The sequence below is a fragment of the Phragmites australis genome, chromosome 15 (assembly GCF_958298935.1).
Source record: "Phragmites australis chromosome 15, lpPhrAust1.1, whole genome shotgun sequence".
In the NCBI taxonomy this organism is placed as follows: domain Eukaryota; kingdom Viridiplantae; phylum Streptophyta; class Magnoliopsida; order Poales; family Poaceae; genus Phragmites; species Phragmites australis.
In genome coordinates, this window is record NC_084935.1 from 3,472,685 (window position 1) to 3,489,774 (window position 17,090).

The following is a 17,090-nucleotide window of genomic DNA, read 5'->3' on the forward strand; positions in this document are numbered from 1 at the left end:
GGGCCTTTGACTGGATGACACCCTGACGACGGGACCCTTCGGGTCGTCGAATGATCTTGCGCGAACCTTCGGGGAACCGAGTCCTCGGGGGCTGCCACGTGCAGCCCCGAGCACTCTCCCCCGAGTACTTGAGTGAGACCTTCGGGGAACCGAGTCCTCGGGGGCTGCCACGTGCAGCCCCGAGCACTCTCTCCCGAGCACTTCGGTGGGACCTTCGGGGTACCGAGTCCTCGGGGGCTGCCACGTGCAGCCCCGAGCACTCTCTCCCGAGCACTTCGGTGGGACCTTCGGGGCACCGAGTCCTCGGGGGCTGCCACGTGCAGCCCCGAGCACTCTCTCCCGAGCACTTCGGTGGGACCTTCGGGGCACCGAGTCCTCGGGGGCTGCCACGTGCAGCCCCGAGCACTCTCTCCCGAGCACTTCGGTGGGACCTTCGGGGCACCGAGTCCTCGGGGGCTGCCACGTGCAGCCCCGAGCACTCTCTCCCGAGCACTTCGGTGGGACCTTCGGGGCACCGAGTCCTCGGGGGCTGCCACGTGCAGCCCCGAGCACTCTCTCCCGAGCACTTCGGTGGGACCTTCGGGGCACCGAGTCCTTGGGGGCTACCACGTGTAGCCCCGAGCACTCTCTCCCGAGCACTTCCTTCTTGGTATTTGGGCTCTGCGGATCATCGGGGAACTAGGGTGCTCGGGAACCAGAGGCGGCGGCCACGAGCACCTTCTCCCGGGGCTTAGCCTCTTCTTATCTTGCAGGGTGGTGACATATGGTGGATGGCCGGCCTGGCCTCGGGACTTGGGGACCCCTGGTTCTGAATACACCGACACCCTCCTTATAGTATCTCTATATTAGTTTACTTGCAAGTTTACAATTTTTCCTTTTTCAGTTGTTGTTTTCTTATTGATTTTCGTTTCTACCTTTGAGCTGCAATTTTTCAACATTTAGAAGTTATTCTTCTTATTGCTAAAGAAATAAACAATCATATTCTTATGTATTTAAGAAATTATTAAATCCCCTTTTCTCTAGACCATAAACTTGGAGAGTCGCTTTTTTCGGTGACTATCTTTTTGTTTTATTTTTCGTTTCAATTTCAACCTTTTGTGCTCAAAGACACATATAATGGTCTTGAATAGAGTTTATAGTTCATATTTTATTCGTGGAGTTATATTGCCTTAGAACTTTCTTCTCATTTTATCTCTCTAAAGTTTATACTTCTATTTGTGTGTGTTTGGGATGTATTGGGTGAAAAAGAGTATAATATCTATCTTGTAAGAAATTTTTAAGGCGCCTATTCAATCTCCTGTAGTCGTCATTCTCGGTGCTACACTCTCTGAGCCGCACACACGGGCAGAAGACGCAGAGAGAGAAGAAGGAGGAACAAGATAATGAGATTTCATCTGACTTGTGGGTCCCACCGCCATGTGTGAGCCACGTAGGATGAAACCACTATTAGAATCAGTTAAGGAGGTAAATTGCACCGATTTAAATAGTTAGAGGAGTTGAAATATTTATTTTACAGTTCGAGAGAAAAAATAGACTCGAGCAATAGTTAAAGGAGGCAATATAATTTTTTTTATTAAAATCATTTATTTGCATTGGGTTTCATACGAAGATATAACTAAAAAATATAAATAGATAAAAAATTAACAAGTAAATAAATATTCAATATGAGAGATAAATGTCTGAGATAGTCCGTGTCTATACCCTCGTGGAGTTGATATTTTCGGGTTGGACTGGTAGTACTTACGTGGAACACAAAACATTTCGAAGGGTGCATTTAAGTGGATTCATATTCTACGTCGGTAAATTCTCGTTGTGATTTAAACGAGGTTTAGCATTTGATGGGACACCCCAAAACAAAAGCCAGATAATAATTAGGCACGGCCGGCACTTACACAAACACCCTGCGTGCGGATTAGCATGGCCAGACGAACCCAAACCCCATACTTAGAGAACCCCAAAATTAACCACACCACCTCTCCAGGAGTTCAGGCCAGGCTCCTCCGTCCCCTCCTCGCACACCTCCCCCCACCACCACCGTGATCGCCGGCGGCCGCCCGCCCGCCCGCAATGCCTCCCCTTCCGCCGCCGTATGCCGGCAGCAGGGGGAGGTGCGTGCTCAGCTTCGCGGCGGCGCGGGACCGCTGCTTCAGCCGCCGCTTCCTCAACGCCGGCCTCCGCCCGCTCGCGGTCCCGCTCCCCGGCCCGGACCCCGACCCGGCCACCACCGTGCACATATGGGTGCCCGCAAGGCCGCCGCGGAACCCGCTGCTCCTCCTCCACGGCTTCGGTGCCTCCGCCACCTGGCAGTGGGCGCCCTACCTCCGCCCGCTCATCGCCGCGGGGTTCGACCCCATTGTCCCGGACCTCGTCTTCTTCGGCGCATCATACACCCGCCTCCCCGACCGCTCCGAAGCCTTCCAGGCGAGCACGATTAAGGCGGCGATGGAGGCTATCGGGGTGAGCAGGTTCGGTCTGGTGGGCGTCAGCTACGGGGGCTTCGTGGGGTACCAGATGGCGGCCATGTTCCCAGAGGCGGTGGAGAGGGTGGCGATGGTGTGCGCGGGGGTGTGCCTCGAGGAGAAGGACCTGGCGGAGGGGCTGTTCCCGGTGGCCGGGGTCGGGGAGGCGGCCGCAATGCTCGTGCCACGGCAGCCGGAGGAGTTGCGGCGGCTGGTCAGGCTCACCTTCGTGCACCCGCCGCTCATCATGCCGTCCTGCTTCCTCTGGGACTACATTAAGGTTAGTTACTCACTTGCGGCCTCATTTAATATTTTCAGACATCCCAAAGATCAATTTGGTTGAATTGGTTTGAAATTTCAATGTACTCCACATCTAGACAATCTACTGAATAACATATTAAGGCACCTTCTCTAGATGATTGAATGTATTGCGTCCAATTTTATTTTATTTTCTTCATAGAAGATTGTCTGGTGCACGTGTAAGGGAACTGAGTCGCCCTTGAAGGTTGAGCTTGTGCTACACAATTTAAATGAATGGAATTTGCAAGCTTGGCTAAACAGTTACTTGAAAACTGTAACAGAATGGTTTGTCTCGGCATATCGAATCAATAAACGCTCCACAGAGGAGATTTGTGTGTTCTATCTCTCGTAGTTAACGTTCACTGGATATCTTATTATAAACCCTACTATAATTGTACTCCCTCAAAAGACCACTCTTTTCTAGTTTTCTTACACCAGCTCACAGAATCCACTATACGGGGCTAGTGTTTGTAGTGCATAGATTTGATGGAGCCGACAAAGCCTCAAAATTTATCCACGTGTCACTAGCTTGAAGGCAGATCGTCGTTTTGGCTTTGTCCTCGTGCATATGTTATTTGCTTCTGTGGAAGACAGAGGCATGGTCACCAGCCATTTTGCACGTGCAGGGCCTGTTATGGGTTGATGAGTGGTGACCACACATCCCGTATAAAATATTGTCAGTGATGTGCTCCCATGTATACTGAAGTCCACGCTGTTGTCTAGTACTCTGTACTCCTACTGGATGATCTTTGAAGTTTAAACTCCCCTTAACTTGCGGGCGGAAAATTACTTGGAGTTAATTTGACTGCTCTTTATTGAAGTAGTAAAAAGCCTTATCTACAAATCATTCATGAAATTAAGCTTAATTTGATTTCAGACATGTCTTAGTACATGCTTGGAGCTGCATTTATATTCTGAACCTCCATTCCTTTTGTTTACCCAAAGTATAACAATATAAGGGTTCTATACTTCTATTATTTGTCAGTGAGTAAATACTTTCAAAAGACTATAGCAAGCTCATCTCCATAATGTGCCTCAGGTTTTTCAAAATAGATATCTTTTTTTTTTCCTGAAAAGACTCTGCAAAGCCACTTCCCACTTCCCTTTTGATCTGGTACTTTCATGACTACCTACCTGAAACATAAACCCTTCTTCGCTTATAGTGGCTTGCCGGCTGCTGAGGTTAGAGCATTTGCTACTAATACGAGTGTTATTCATAAGCTGACACATTTTATAAGCTGTACACTAATCCCACGGATGTGCTGCCCAAAAGGTTATTGTTGTCTTAAAACTTGTACCTGGTCATTTAACCCTCACCACCACCACTATACCCCAACAGTTGTATGTCATCCCTTCGATGTTGTTATTGCCCACTTTGATAAGCAACAATTTTAGTAGCCAGATTAACTAGTCAAATGAATTCCATGTAAATGCATACATCTGCATCTTAAGCAATGTCTCCAATCTACCATTTTCTTTTCTAAAAAGATTTCATCCCTTATGTGCTAAAATTAACAAATGTTCATAAGATACAAATGGTTGAAGATTGAATTTTTTGAAAAGCTGGTCTTTTCCACTCTTCAATCATCATGGTGATTGGGTTATGGCGTATAACTTGGACACTTGCAAATAGTTCTTCATGCTGTGAAAAATCATGAATAGCTGCAAGAGCTCTCTTTCGATTTCACTCATGAAATGAGCCATACTTTGTGTTTGCTTCCTCCTGTGTTAGCACTTAATTATAACAAATGTGAAGATATACCTCTTCTGAGTCTGTACAGTAAGAACAAGATTAATTTGGTTTCCCTGTGATCTTAATGTCTAGTCTTAACTTGTAAGTGTGGCCTTATTTTACTATATCAGGTGATGGGCTCGGATCATATCCAGGAGAAGACTGATCTACTCTACACTTTGATTAATGGGAGACAACTCTCAAATCTTCCAAAACTGACTCAGGTAATTTCTTTGTAAAAGCTTAGTGGTTCATAAAGTTGAAGGCCAACATGTTACATATGTCCTTACACTAGAGAGAGTTAACTACCACCTGCTTGTGATAATGTATTCATGAATTTGTATTATCAACCCGAAGACTGTGACACCAAGGATGATTTGCAGTCTGTTTTATTGATACTAGTTTTCTCAATTCAACCAAATGCAGCCGACACTTATAATTTGGGGGGAGCAAGACCGGGTGTTCCCAATGGAGCTGGCTCACAGATTGAATTGGTTTGTTGATGCTATCTTTGAAACACTTTAAGTTTTAATTAACACAGGTTTACTTTACCATTAAAATTATTACAATATTGCCAACTACAAACTACTTGACAATTGACAGGCATCTAGAAGGGAATTCTCGATTAGTTGTCATGAAAAATGCTGGACATGCAATCAATCTTGAGAAGCCCAAAGAGGTGTGCAGGAACATCATTGAGTTTTTCAAAGAGCCGGCTGCCGAGGCTTCAAACGGGGAAAAGGTGCAAAATCTGGGCATCTCTAAGAGTCAACTAACATACAAAGTTTCAGCAGTACTTTTACACTAGTTCAACTCCTCAATTGCGCAGCTGATTATGTCGCATTCTTCAAACACACTTGCACACAAACGAACACAGATCATGATTCATGAAGCTTAATATGTACGTACAGTGACAGGGGTCCCTGCTGTGCAGAATCTAATATTTATTCGATTCATCTCTATCGCAGGTGTAACTTCAGTGCTTCACCAATGGCTGACGTTCTTCGCTGGGCATCTGGAGGCCCGCTTGCGGCGTAAACGACGGGAGACATGTAACATCTCCCCAGGCTATCTGATGTATCCGATTGATCGCAATAGCTATTCACAAGCGTGCAACGGAAAAACAGCTCAAACACAAAATGGTTCTGATGGCAGTGTGACCCCTCACCCCTGTGTTACGCCCGTTTTTGCTCGCCTGTCGCTTCAGCCGCCGGCTTCACCGCTCGACAGTAGGAAGTCGCGATCGTGCATTTGAGCCAATGGCGCAGCTGCCATGTAGAAGAAGCTCTGGAGGATCGAATGATCTGATGGGACATGGGAGGAACGAATTGGCCGTCCCGTAACCTGGTTGCCGCTGTAATGCATTTGCCGCGGCAGCTGCCGTATGGGCCAGCAGCTAGCACGCACCGCGCAGTGGAGGGTGGACAACGCTGTGGGCTGGACCCTGAAGACGGACTGGTTTGAATGGGCCTATCTGTTCACCGGTGATCCAAAAAAACAAAACAAAAAAAAAAAGAGAGTCGGAAGACAAAAAATGTGTTGGGGTGAGAGAGGCTCGAACTCTCGACCTCAGGATCACTCACGTTTAGCTATGAGACCTACGCGCTAGCCAACTGCGCCACCACCCCTTTGTGTTTAGCTGTATATTATTACTCATATCTATGAGAACAGTTTGTTCGGTGAAAGACATTGCAGCCCATATAGAAAACAATTCTGCGGCACCTTGCCATAGAAGTTTCTTTGGCACCTCCTCTATAATTGTGACACGTAGCAAACCGATCTCAAAGCATGGGCTCCTTCAGTCTTCTTCGTGGTCATGCCTTGCACTGGAGATCTGCCGCCGCGTGGACTCGCCGCCGCTTTACATCTTGGCACTGCCGGCAGTTGCACTGTCCAACGTGACAATCTTGAAGAAACGGGCGCGTCTATGTCGAGCTATCCGTAGCGGAGGAAGCCTGCAAAGTGTGTGTCGGCGACGGGTCATGGCCTCCCTCTTGCTGTCTCAGTTGTGCAGTACATAGAAGCATGCATGAAGAAACGATGAGGCAACTGAATCGAAACCCAACTAAAATTATCACAAGTATGCCTTCCTGCATTGAGCCATCTTGGAGCCATGGAGTTCTGGCCGTTTCCAGCGCGCACAATCAAATGGATCGATTTGATTCACGTGCCAGTTCTTTAGCCTTGTATTTATGACGCGATCTTCCTCCACGTGGCTGTTTATGATTTGTTCACTTCACGTATGCTTGTGGCTCAGGGTGGAAGGTGATGACGAGGGGTTAGAGGAGGTGCCGGTGGAGGTGCTGTGCGCGAGCTGCAGGCTGGTGGCGGAGGCCAACAACCTGGCGCCGTGCCGGTGGAGTGCGCGGCGCTTGGGGGCCACGGCCGCGACCCCTGGGTGTTCGACAGACGCTGCTCTCCAACAACCCCCCCCCCCCCCCACTACGCCAAGCACGGATACGGGTGAGTTCACATCCCCATCGAGACAAATGGTAGAAATTGGACAGGAAATTCCGACTTGTTAGGCCTTAGATTGTTCAATTGAAATGGCAGAACTTTAGGCAGGAAACGACCAAAATTAGGCGTCGATTGTTCAACTGAAATGCTCTCACACGGGGTTCTTGATTTCAAATGGCAGGCCCGAACTGTTCGATTACCACGCGTTTGACATGTGGTGGAGAAGGGGTTGGCGCCAACGATCCCCTCCAGCTTGAAGCTTGTGCTGGGTGCTGGGTGGCCAGGGATGTTGGAATTGGTCTATTTATGGTTCACTCATGAAATTTCAAAGCATGTACAATTTAGTTTTATATTGCTAGTTTAAAGAAAGTTTGGCATGCTTAAATTAGATAGATGACTATCTCATTTGTCTAAAATGAAAACACATGAGACATAATGAGAGGAACTTTAGCTATAAACACACGTGCATGCATTTCGTGTATTTTTTGCGTGAAAAATTATGTGACATGTAAATAAGCAGTCAATTGAGCAATATTTTTTTCCTTATTATTATGTTTTAATGAGATTAATCAGTCGTTTGAATCATGCACTAATATATGATAATAATCATTTGGGCTAATGACATTTTAATGAGATTGAAACTGCTGGTTTTAACTTTCCATAAACTGCGTCAGTTACTAGTTCTTTGATGGGCTGTTACTGCTGCATGTGGTGGCTATTTGAGGATCAGGAGATGTCTGTTTGGCCTCTCTGTTTTTTCTGACTTTCCATTTTCCCCATCTGCTTTTCTCATATGAACATTGCACTTTGTTGTTCTGCTATCAAGCCTAGTCGTCCTTTCCGGTCGGTGTGCAACGAGGAGAAAGAAGAGCAGGATTTCCAAAACCGATACACGTGGAGTACTGTACGAGGCGGCAATCAAGTTTTTGGGTAGCGTCTTCGCGTGATCACTCAAGCTGTTCTCTGTTGACCACGTCTTCATCCTAGTACACATCGTCGGCATCTACTACGACTACTTCCTCGATGTTGACTATATCCAAGGAGCTGCTTCCGCGACACTGATCAGATCGCTCTCGTGGAAGCTTGTGTTCATCAACCCAACAAGTAAGTTGTGCGTACAACTTTTAATTATGAGAAATATCTTTTTTATATGAAGTACATGATAGACCTACTAGTTTTAGTGTTTGCATCATGTCTATCCTATGTGGTATTCATCCTAATAAGATATGAACATAATACTTATCGCAATTTTTCAACACGGGAGAGGCCGAGCCGTAGGATCTTGATTCGAGGAGCGGACGACAGATTGAGGGGTGAAATCACGACGTGGTCATCACCATCCCCCTGAGCCACACGTGGTGTCAACGTTGGCAGCTCGATGACAAGTGGGCGTGGCAGGAGCTGCCACACCACCTCCTCGAACACATTTTGCGCTGGCACAGTCGCCCCCGACTCCACCTTTGCCGACACCGCGAAGACGGCAATGGCCGCGGCAATGAGGAGCATCACGAGAAGCAACAGGTGGCCACCGTGGCGCGTTGCGGGCTTGGGTCATGCGTTGGGTGCTAGGCCACCTTCATATCGAGGAGAGGCTGAGCCGCAAGGTGCCGGGGAGAGCCTGAGCCCTAGGATTTCATTCGAGGAACGGACGACAGATGAAGGGGTGAAGTCACGCCGTGACTTCATGAGGTGAAGTTAGAGGAACTTGGTCCGTCGAAAAGCAAGGTAGGAGGATAATGGGGAAAATGCAAAATTGCATGCACTTGTACACACACGGCTTATCTTAACCGTCTATCTCTATCACTTGATACTCATTTATCTATTGATTCTTCTTACCTACCTTATAATTTTTTTTACCTACTTCTCTAATACGATTCTCAACGCAAATGAATAGTCCTTGATAAGCCATGCATGTGTGCTTATGCACATGTGAAAAATTCCTTGTATTGTTTGGGGAATTTCTCGACTCAGGGCCTGCTTATTTTTTATTATGATTTCAGGATTCTGATTTTAAAATTAGAATCAAAAACAAATATGCTGATTCTACAATTTAGATTCTATAATCTAGAGGTAGATTATGCTATAATCCATAATCCAAAGAAAGGTTGCTTCTGGATTATAAATTGTGACATATTTACCCACCATTATCATTATAAACATAATGTTTCATTTTTTTCTCCCTTCGTTCTCTCCCTGCTCTCTCCCTCTTAATGCTGATCCGAGCTCCCGCCAGCCTGAGCTCCCACCGACTCAAGTTGCAGTTGGGCTCACCAAGGTGGGGAGGTGGTGGATCCGGTCAGAGTCGGAGGAGTGTTGGTGGCGGGGTGCCAGATTTTGGGGTTGCACCAGTGGGGAGCAGAGGTGAGCGATGACAGGCGTGGTGGCTATGGAATTGGGCGTGGCCAGTGTAGCCGAGGCAGCAATATTGCCCAAGGACGACATCAGGGTCACAATGTTGCATAGTGAAGAGCCTCTTGACGATGCGATCGCCTCCAGATCCGCCATCCACCACAGGAAGAGGAGCGAGGAGAAGATGGAGAGCGGAAGAGCAAAGAGCCCAAGCTTGCGTCATGATACGGTAGTGCGGCAATCTGTTGAGTGAAATCGGTAGGGTAATTAGATAGGAGCATGATGAGATCGCCGACATTGAAAGAGATGGTCGAAGCCGCGACCATCGATGGCGAAGGTGATGCTATGTGGAGAGCGAGTCTATAGGGGAGGGGAAAGAAGAGAGAGATTATAATAATTTGTTTGTTTTAGATTCTATAATTTAGATTCTAATAATTTAAATTTTAGATTGTGAGAATTATAATATGGAGCGTTAGAACCACAATAAAAATAAACATGGTATGGGAGGAGTTGGATGAATTTGAACACGTATATCGAAAGAGGGGGGATGAAGAGTGACGTCGGAGAGATGGGGTTGAACAAGTCGGACTTTTATGTAAGGAGGCCATCCAGTTTCGCAAGAGCTGGAACGCTCAATGGGCCTGCATCTACGTTTCTTTCGAGGACATCAGTGAGTTCTCGATTAAATTGTCTGCATCTGTATTTTTTTTTGTAAACTAGGGTTGGTTTTAGAATCTCGATCGATTGGTACTTTCTAATACCATCCAGGGATTTGTTTCCTCCCTCGGGAATAGAAGATAGATGTTAGTAGAAACGTACATGTGATAGGATCAGAACTTGGCCACTAAACAACAATAGCTTAGATGCCATCATCCCTGCACATGTTGATCTTGTCATAGTTGTCATTATTAATGCTGTTGCTACTGGTCTCGATGCTAAACTCATTCGGACTCTCCCTGCATCATTTGGGCTATGCACTTTGCTGCTCAATGTTTACCTGTTCTTTTGCTTCAGTTTACCTATTATTTATTTAATGATGTTGCATGCAGCATCCATATTTGGTACTGACAGGTCCTACCCATGCTATTGTGGCGGAGAACCTTGAATCGGACCCTGTGATCCTCGAGGTCGATCTAAAAGTGACGGGCACTATCGAATACGAGGATAAATAATTAAGCTTTCTAGCTGTGCCATTAACATTCTCTTCTGGGTTTGGTTCGCGCCAGTTTGAGTGCACTAGCAAGCATAACACACTGTAGCTTATACTTGGAGAAATTATATATGTTACACCGTATCTGTGGACGCCACAGTATTTATTCGAGTCATTGATGGCTTATGGCCAGATGGTTTCGTGCTCAATTTGCTGCCCGTACCTCAAGTCAGTTACTTCAATTTAGTTTTATAATTCACTATCATTTTTTGTCCTATGATTTGTGGGTCTCACATGTTAATAGAAAAAATAGTAAATTATATAAAACTATAAATATTATGTCATTTGTAACACAAAACTATAAGTACTATGACTAATAACATAAAACTACAAGTATTGTATATTAATTTTACACAAAACTCAATTTTAATTAGATTCACCTAAAAAATGGTCTTACATTTCTCAAAAATCCTAAAACTTTTTTGTAAGTGTTTCATAATCCATGTGCAATTCATTTTAATTATATTCACCTAAAAATTATGTGTAGAATTTAAACTAAAATTCTCTAAAAATACTATTTTTATAACTCCTAAAAATTGTTAGGGCCTCAAATAGAATCCCAAAATTATGGAAAAAATCATTAATACTCTTCTTGTATGATGGACTGATTTATAAAATTATTTCTATCCTATATGAAAATATTTTTAGAAATTAGTCCAATTATTTCAGATTTTTTGGATTTTATTTTAGGCCCTAACAATTGATAGGAGTTATAAAAATAACTTTTTTTTTTGAAAATTTTAGTTTAAATTTTACACAATATTTTTGGATAAATCTAATTAAAATAGGTTGCACATGAATTATGGAATACATATAAAAAAATTTAGGATTTTTTGAGAAATATAAGATCATTTTTTAGTGAATTCAATTAAAATTGGGTTTTATATGAAATTAATATATAATACTTTTAGTTTTGTATTATTAGGCACAATATTTAAAATTTTATGTTACAAATGACTCAATACTTATAGTTTTGTACAATTCACTAAAAAAATTCAAAATTTAATATTTTATTCCTTCCAAAATTCTCTAAATTTGTGAAAATAGAGAAAATCGTCCTACTTGACTTTGGAGATGACGAGGTGCCTGTTGATGGTGATGGCTATATGGATCTTTCCCGTCATGTTGTTCCTGTGGAAGTTCGTGGAAAGCTCATGGCAAGATGATAGCATGGCTGCGGAAGGAGGTGTTCACGCCTGAGGAAGCAGGCAGAAGCTATGAGCCTATTTGGTACAGATTTTCTTCATCTAAATTTTTTGTTAAGAGTGATTTTCTGAAAAAAGTGATTTTATGGTTGAAAATAATTCTACAGTGATTCTCTAAAATAAAATATATTAAAGAAGTGATTCTGTACGGAAAGTGAATCAGAGGAAATTATTATTTTTAACTCTTCAGCTTCTAGTTTATTTTATAAAATCACTTTCACAGATTTCATTCAAAAAATTAAAAACTAAAAACTACTATTTATCAGAACTCATTTTAATTTTATCCGAAAAACTACTACCAAACAGATCCTACGTGGAAATCCTTGTCGCGGGGTCGCTCGTCCTGAGCTTGAAGAGGTTGACAAGTGATGTGATTGTTGCGCCTCAGTGCTCACAGTGGTATGCTAATTGAAGTTTCGGAATCCGTACGGTGGTGCTGTTGTAAACTGCAACTCGAATCTCTACATTCTACAACTCCCCACTCCGTACGGAGTCGCCTGATCATAAACACCAAACTCACGGAGCTCCACAGCACGGACACGTCGCATTTAGCACTTGGCGTCTGATGGATTGGGGATGAGGTGTACTCGCCCCGCAGGGGCTCCGAGCAGCTATTTAGATAAAATTAATTCTAATTTATTGCTTAATTATGCTGAACACTCCTGCAATTTAAATAGAGCCAGAGCTTTACAATTTATCTTCCGATCCTATCTGTAACTTAAACTGAATAACAAACTGAATCTTCAAGCTAGCAATCTCTTATCCCTAACTAAAGATTCTATCAAACTAACTACTAACTAAAGTTTATCTCTAACCTTCTACCGAAGAATCCTGCTCCTTGTTTCAGCCCCGACAGCTCCTTCTTTCATCGCATGCATACATGATCAAATGGGTCATTCGGGCCGACCCGGCACGGACCCAACTCGGCACGACCCGGCTACGGCACGGTCCGAACGGTCCATCTACTGTAACGGGTCGTGCCGTGCCGGCCCACGTGCCTCCCCCTCGGCCCACGGCACAGCCCGTCGGCGACCGTGCCGTGCCGGGGCGGCCTGGGCACGATTTCGGCCCGGCGGCACGGTCGGCCTGACGAGTCGAAATAGATAAAAATATATATAGAAAATGAAAAAATATATAAAAATATAAAAATGTATAGAAAAGAATATATAGAAAATAGATAAAAATATAAAAAATAGATAAAAATAGCTACAAAATTAAAAAAATATATATAAATAGTGCCGAGCCGGGTCGTGCCGAACCGTGCCGGCCCGGCTCGGTCGGGGCGTGCCTACAGTGCCGTGCCTCAGACCAGCCCAGTAGACATGACCCATTTGGACATCTTTAATCACATGTACATGCATCCGACAAAAGCGCCTACAACATTTCCATCTGCCTGGCGAAATAGCTCGTCCTCGAGCTAGAACTCCGAATATTGTTATGTAAACCCCTCCAATAGCTCTCAGGTAGCATCCGCGGCGAACCCATTGCACCAGAACTTGCCACATGCCCCAGTTGAGTCACGAACGCACAATTTTAGCAAGAAGTACTCGACCATGCTTAATGGGAGGTAATCGGACAATATCCGTCAAAGGATCTCCATAATATTTCTTCAGAAACACCGTATGAAAGACATCATGAATTCGAGCTCTAGCCTATGCAAACAATAAGCCATCGGACCGATCTGTTTAGTGATTTGGAATGGCCCATAATATCGAGGAGCTAGCTTCCTAGCGGATTGATCTATGATAGCTGTTGTCGTCTGATGAGAGAAGCAAACGTATATCTCCAACTCTAATTTCCGTTAGTCTATAATCAATATGTTCAAATAAAATTCTAAATCAACTTAAATCACATCAAAGCTCATATAAAAACCGAAGATCATCAAACCAAAAATATATCAATATCAATCACTTATCATAAATAAACTAAAACATATTTTAACTTAATTTCTTATCGTGAATAAATAAACCATGTATCTGTGTTCTTTCGTGTGACTGGTTGCGAGTCGAACTTGTCATGGCTACTGATCTTGGTTCCTAGATTGGCATGGGGCATGATAGGCACACCGTTCACGGGGTGATCTTCCATTCATGTTTTAAGGCACGGATTATCTACGAGAATGCTGCACTCCCACCACGAATGTCATGCGTCAACTGGTACATCCTCCGCAGCCTGGCGCAACAACCTAGAAACATTTCCTACAGCCAGCACGATCATGTTCTACAGAAGAACACAACCTAGTAAACTCGAAAGAACCCAACTCATTAGCAGGCCTAATGGACACATGTCTAAATAATTGTAGGTTATACTTCTTCTTAAGATAAGAGTATATTGAAGAGTTTTGGTTCAGATCTAACTGACTTTTACTTCTTCTAATGATTTTTTTTTCTCTACACGTTTCTGCATCCCGGAGTCGCCTCGGTGGTCCTACTGTACGCACAACATCATCAGGTCAATAATAGTTTTCTAAGCTTCTGGACTAAATCTTTCTTCAGATTTCTAGTTCTAGTTGTCGTTCTTGATTCAATCGATGTGACGCTCAATTTCACAGCACAAAAGAGCAATTTTGCATCGATCATCCACATTTAATCTGGCAAGTCCGATCCCAAATTCCCAGCAAGTCGCCGACTCCGTACAGAAATCACCTTACTCGAGCAACCCACTAAGCATGTTTGGATTGCTGCTACTGCTAGTCTGACCAAAATATTGGTTATGCCTAAGTTTTTGTGTGTGTTTGTGTTAGATTATATGATATAGGCAATATAAGGATCTGGTTGTTACAGTAGGATAATATTAGATTTCATTTTATCATTAAGGCTGTCTAATATCTAAGTCATATGTATTGTATATATTTCGTCCTCGATGCTCAATATAATATACATAATATTTCACCAATTATATTCTTTCAACATGGTATCACTTTAGATTTCAGTTCTAGCCCTAAATCCACCGCTTCTGCCACGCTGCCCATGGGGAGATCAATCTCCGTGATCTCCACCGGGGGTTGCGCAACCCGAAGTTAGATTTTTCACGGCCGATCCCATTGATCTGCTGCCATCTTCACGTCGTCTAGCACCAGGAGGCCCCTCCGTGCATGCGTTTCTCGTCGACCACGCGTTCCTGGATCAATCGTGTCGCTCCTCGTCATCCATCGAACGCTCGTCGATCTGCCATGTGTGTGCCGATCTACACCCTCGTCACTCGTGCATGCCTGCAACTCCGTTGATCTATGTGCCACGTGTGTGGTCGTGTCGACGGGTGCCCTTATTCACGTGGTCGTGGTCGTGATCTGCTTGCATGTGCACATGGTCCTTATCTGCGTGCGCATCACTGATGGGGTTGCGCCATTGTCGCTCGTGCGTGCCACGCCGTCAGTTGCACGCATCGCTAGCTTCCCTACTCCTACTATAATTTTTTTACCGATCAGAGATCAGTTTGCGTCGCCCATCGCCTGTCGATCTCGCGCGCCTTTGCTCTAACATCGGTGTCGACTCCACCGGCCGGCTCCTCATCTTCACCCGTTCGGCATGGCTAGGCGTGCGGCGCCCTAGGGACGCCTTCATGCGCCGCCGTCCGACTACCCTGTCCGCACACCCTCGTCGCCAGATCGTCATCGCCTCCACCAATCGGGACCCTCTGCCTTTGAAAGTGCATCTATCCTCTAAGTGTGGTTTTAGTAATTAATGATAATACTTATGGACTAACAATATTGTTGAGAATTGTTAATATGTTGTTCTATAGGTGATTGTCGGAGGATTAACTCTTGTCGCAGGGATCCCGAGAGACCCCTTTTTAGAGATTCGGCCGGGGGGATGATCCTGAATAAGTTCGTCGGAGAAATAAATGGAAACGAGAGTAAATGCAACGGCCGGTGGTGGGTGTGATGACCTAGTGCAAAAAGAAGTAAATGCACCAGAATTTAGACAGGTTCGGGCCGCACGGAGGCGTAATACCCTACTCCTGTATGGATGTAATAACTGTCCTGAGGGAGTCCCTCAAGGATGTTGCTGGTTACAAGAATATTAGCCTAACTAGAGCTTGAGGCTACTTGTTCTTCGGTTGGAACTGTACTCAACCTAGCACACAGTGTCTCTCGTTCTTCCTTGTTGACGTTGTGCTTTGTATGTTGTGTTGTTCTGTGTATCCTCTACTGTTTTCTCCTTGTCTTCTCCTCTGTGCCACCGGCTCTTTTAAGCACTCGCCGGCTGCGACATGCCCCGAACGGGAAGGAGGGGGGCACAAGTTTCAAGACGCCGCGAATGGGAAAGGTGTCATCATTTCTTCTAGGTGAAGTGACCGGGGGGTGAAAAATGCGTCGCACGCCCGGTCACCTATCACCATAAACGCCCTGGCAACGAGCACCGTGGAGAGGGCCCACCGGGCAACCACAGAGCAACCCGGCGTGCCCGTCCTGTCTTGTTCCTCTGTCACAGCAGGACGACAGATGGAACGCCTTGATCCTTGCGATGTTATCCCGAAGCAAGCCGGATGGCGCGGGACGGGACTCGTGCAATTAATGGCCCCACGCCTCTCTGCCAAAACATGGTAGGAACTGACGCTGCGGCGAGATCAGTTGGATGTGTCAGGCCACGCACGTTCATTAAATGCGGCCTCGAACCTCTGACTAGCAGACACCCCATCGGTGGGCCCCTCGGGGGCCTTTCTGGGTCGTCGAGGCACCGAGTGCTCGGGGGTACTGTTCACGTCCCCGAGCACTCTCTCCCGAGAACGCCTATCCTTGTCCTCGGGGTACCGGGTGCTCAGGGGGTACTGTTCACCTCCCCGAGCACTCTCTCCCGAGCACTCTTATACGAACCTTCGGGGAACCGAGTGCTCGGGGGCTGCCACGTGCAGCCCCGAGCACTCTCTCCGGAGCACTCTTTGTGTGGAACCTCGGGGAACCGAATGCTCGAGGGCTACTGCCCGCAGCCCCGAGCACTCTCTCCCGGAACTTTAGCTCTTCTGTTCATCGGGGGACTAGGGTGCTCGGGGGTGACCAGGCACCGACCCGAGCACTTTCTTCCCGGTACTTAGACTCCGCGGATCATCAGGGAACTGGGGTGCTCGGGGACCAGTGACTGTGGCCCCGAGCACCTTCTCCCGGGACTTGAACTTTCCTCACCCCGCAGGAGGGACCTCGCGGGATGGCGCCATGTGGCGGATGGCTGGCCTGGCCTCGGGACTCAGGGACCCCCGGTTCTTGATACACCGACAGTGATATATGGAGAAGAGATATGTATCAAGATGAATGAGCTCTAGGTGATACTCGGATAAGTTAATGATAATATCTATAAACTAACAATGTTGTTAAGACTTGTTAATAGATTATTTCATAGGAGATGCATAAGTGATAAGACATGGATTCAATGAGTAATGCC

General features: G+C 45.6%; 1 protein-coding gene and 1 non-coding gene across 2 annotated transcripts; one reads left to right on the forward strand and one right to left on the reverse strand.

The window, feature by feature from the left end:
• Positions 1-1,708: 1,708 nt before the first annotated feature.
• On the forward strand, positions 1,709-5,825 carry LOC133892781 (uncharacterized). The gene is made up of 5 exons (XM_062333731.1): positions 1,709-2,739; positions 4,623-4,715; positions 4,918-4,985; positions 5,095-5,233; positions 5,460-5,825. Exons 1-5 carry the CDS (start codon positions 2,068-2,070, stop codon positions 5,463-5,465), a joined length of 978 nt encoding a protein of 325 aa, XP_062189715.1. The 5' UTR covers positions 1,709-2,067; the 3' UTR covers positions 5,466-5,825.
• Positions 5,826-6,031: 206 nt separating this feature from the next.
• Positions 6,032-6,119, reverse strand: TRNAM-CAU (transfer RNA methionine (anticodon CAU)). Its single transcript is given in 2 exon segments — positions 6,032-6,067; positions 6,082-6,119. It is a non-coding gene; the product is annotated as a tRNA-Met (tRNA).
• Between the last annotated feature and the right edge of the window lie 10,971 nt (positions 6,120-17,090).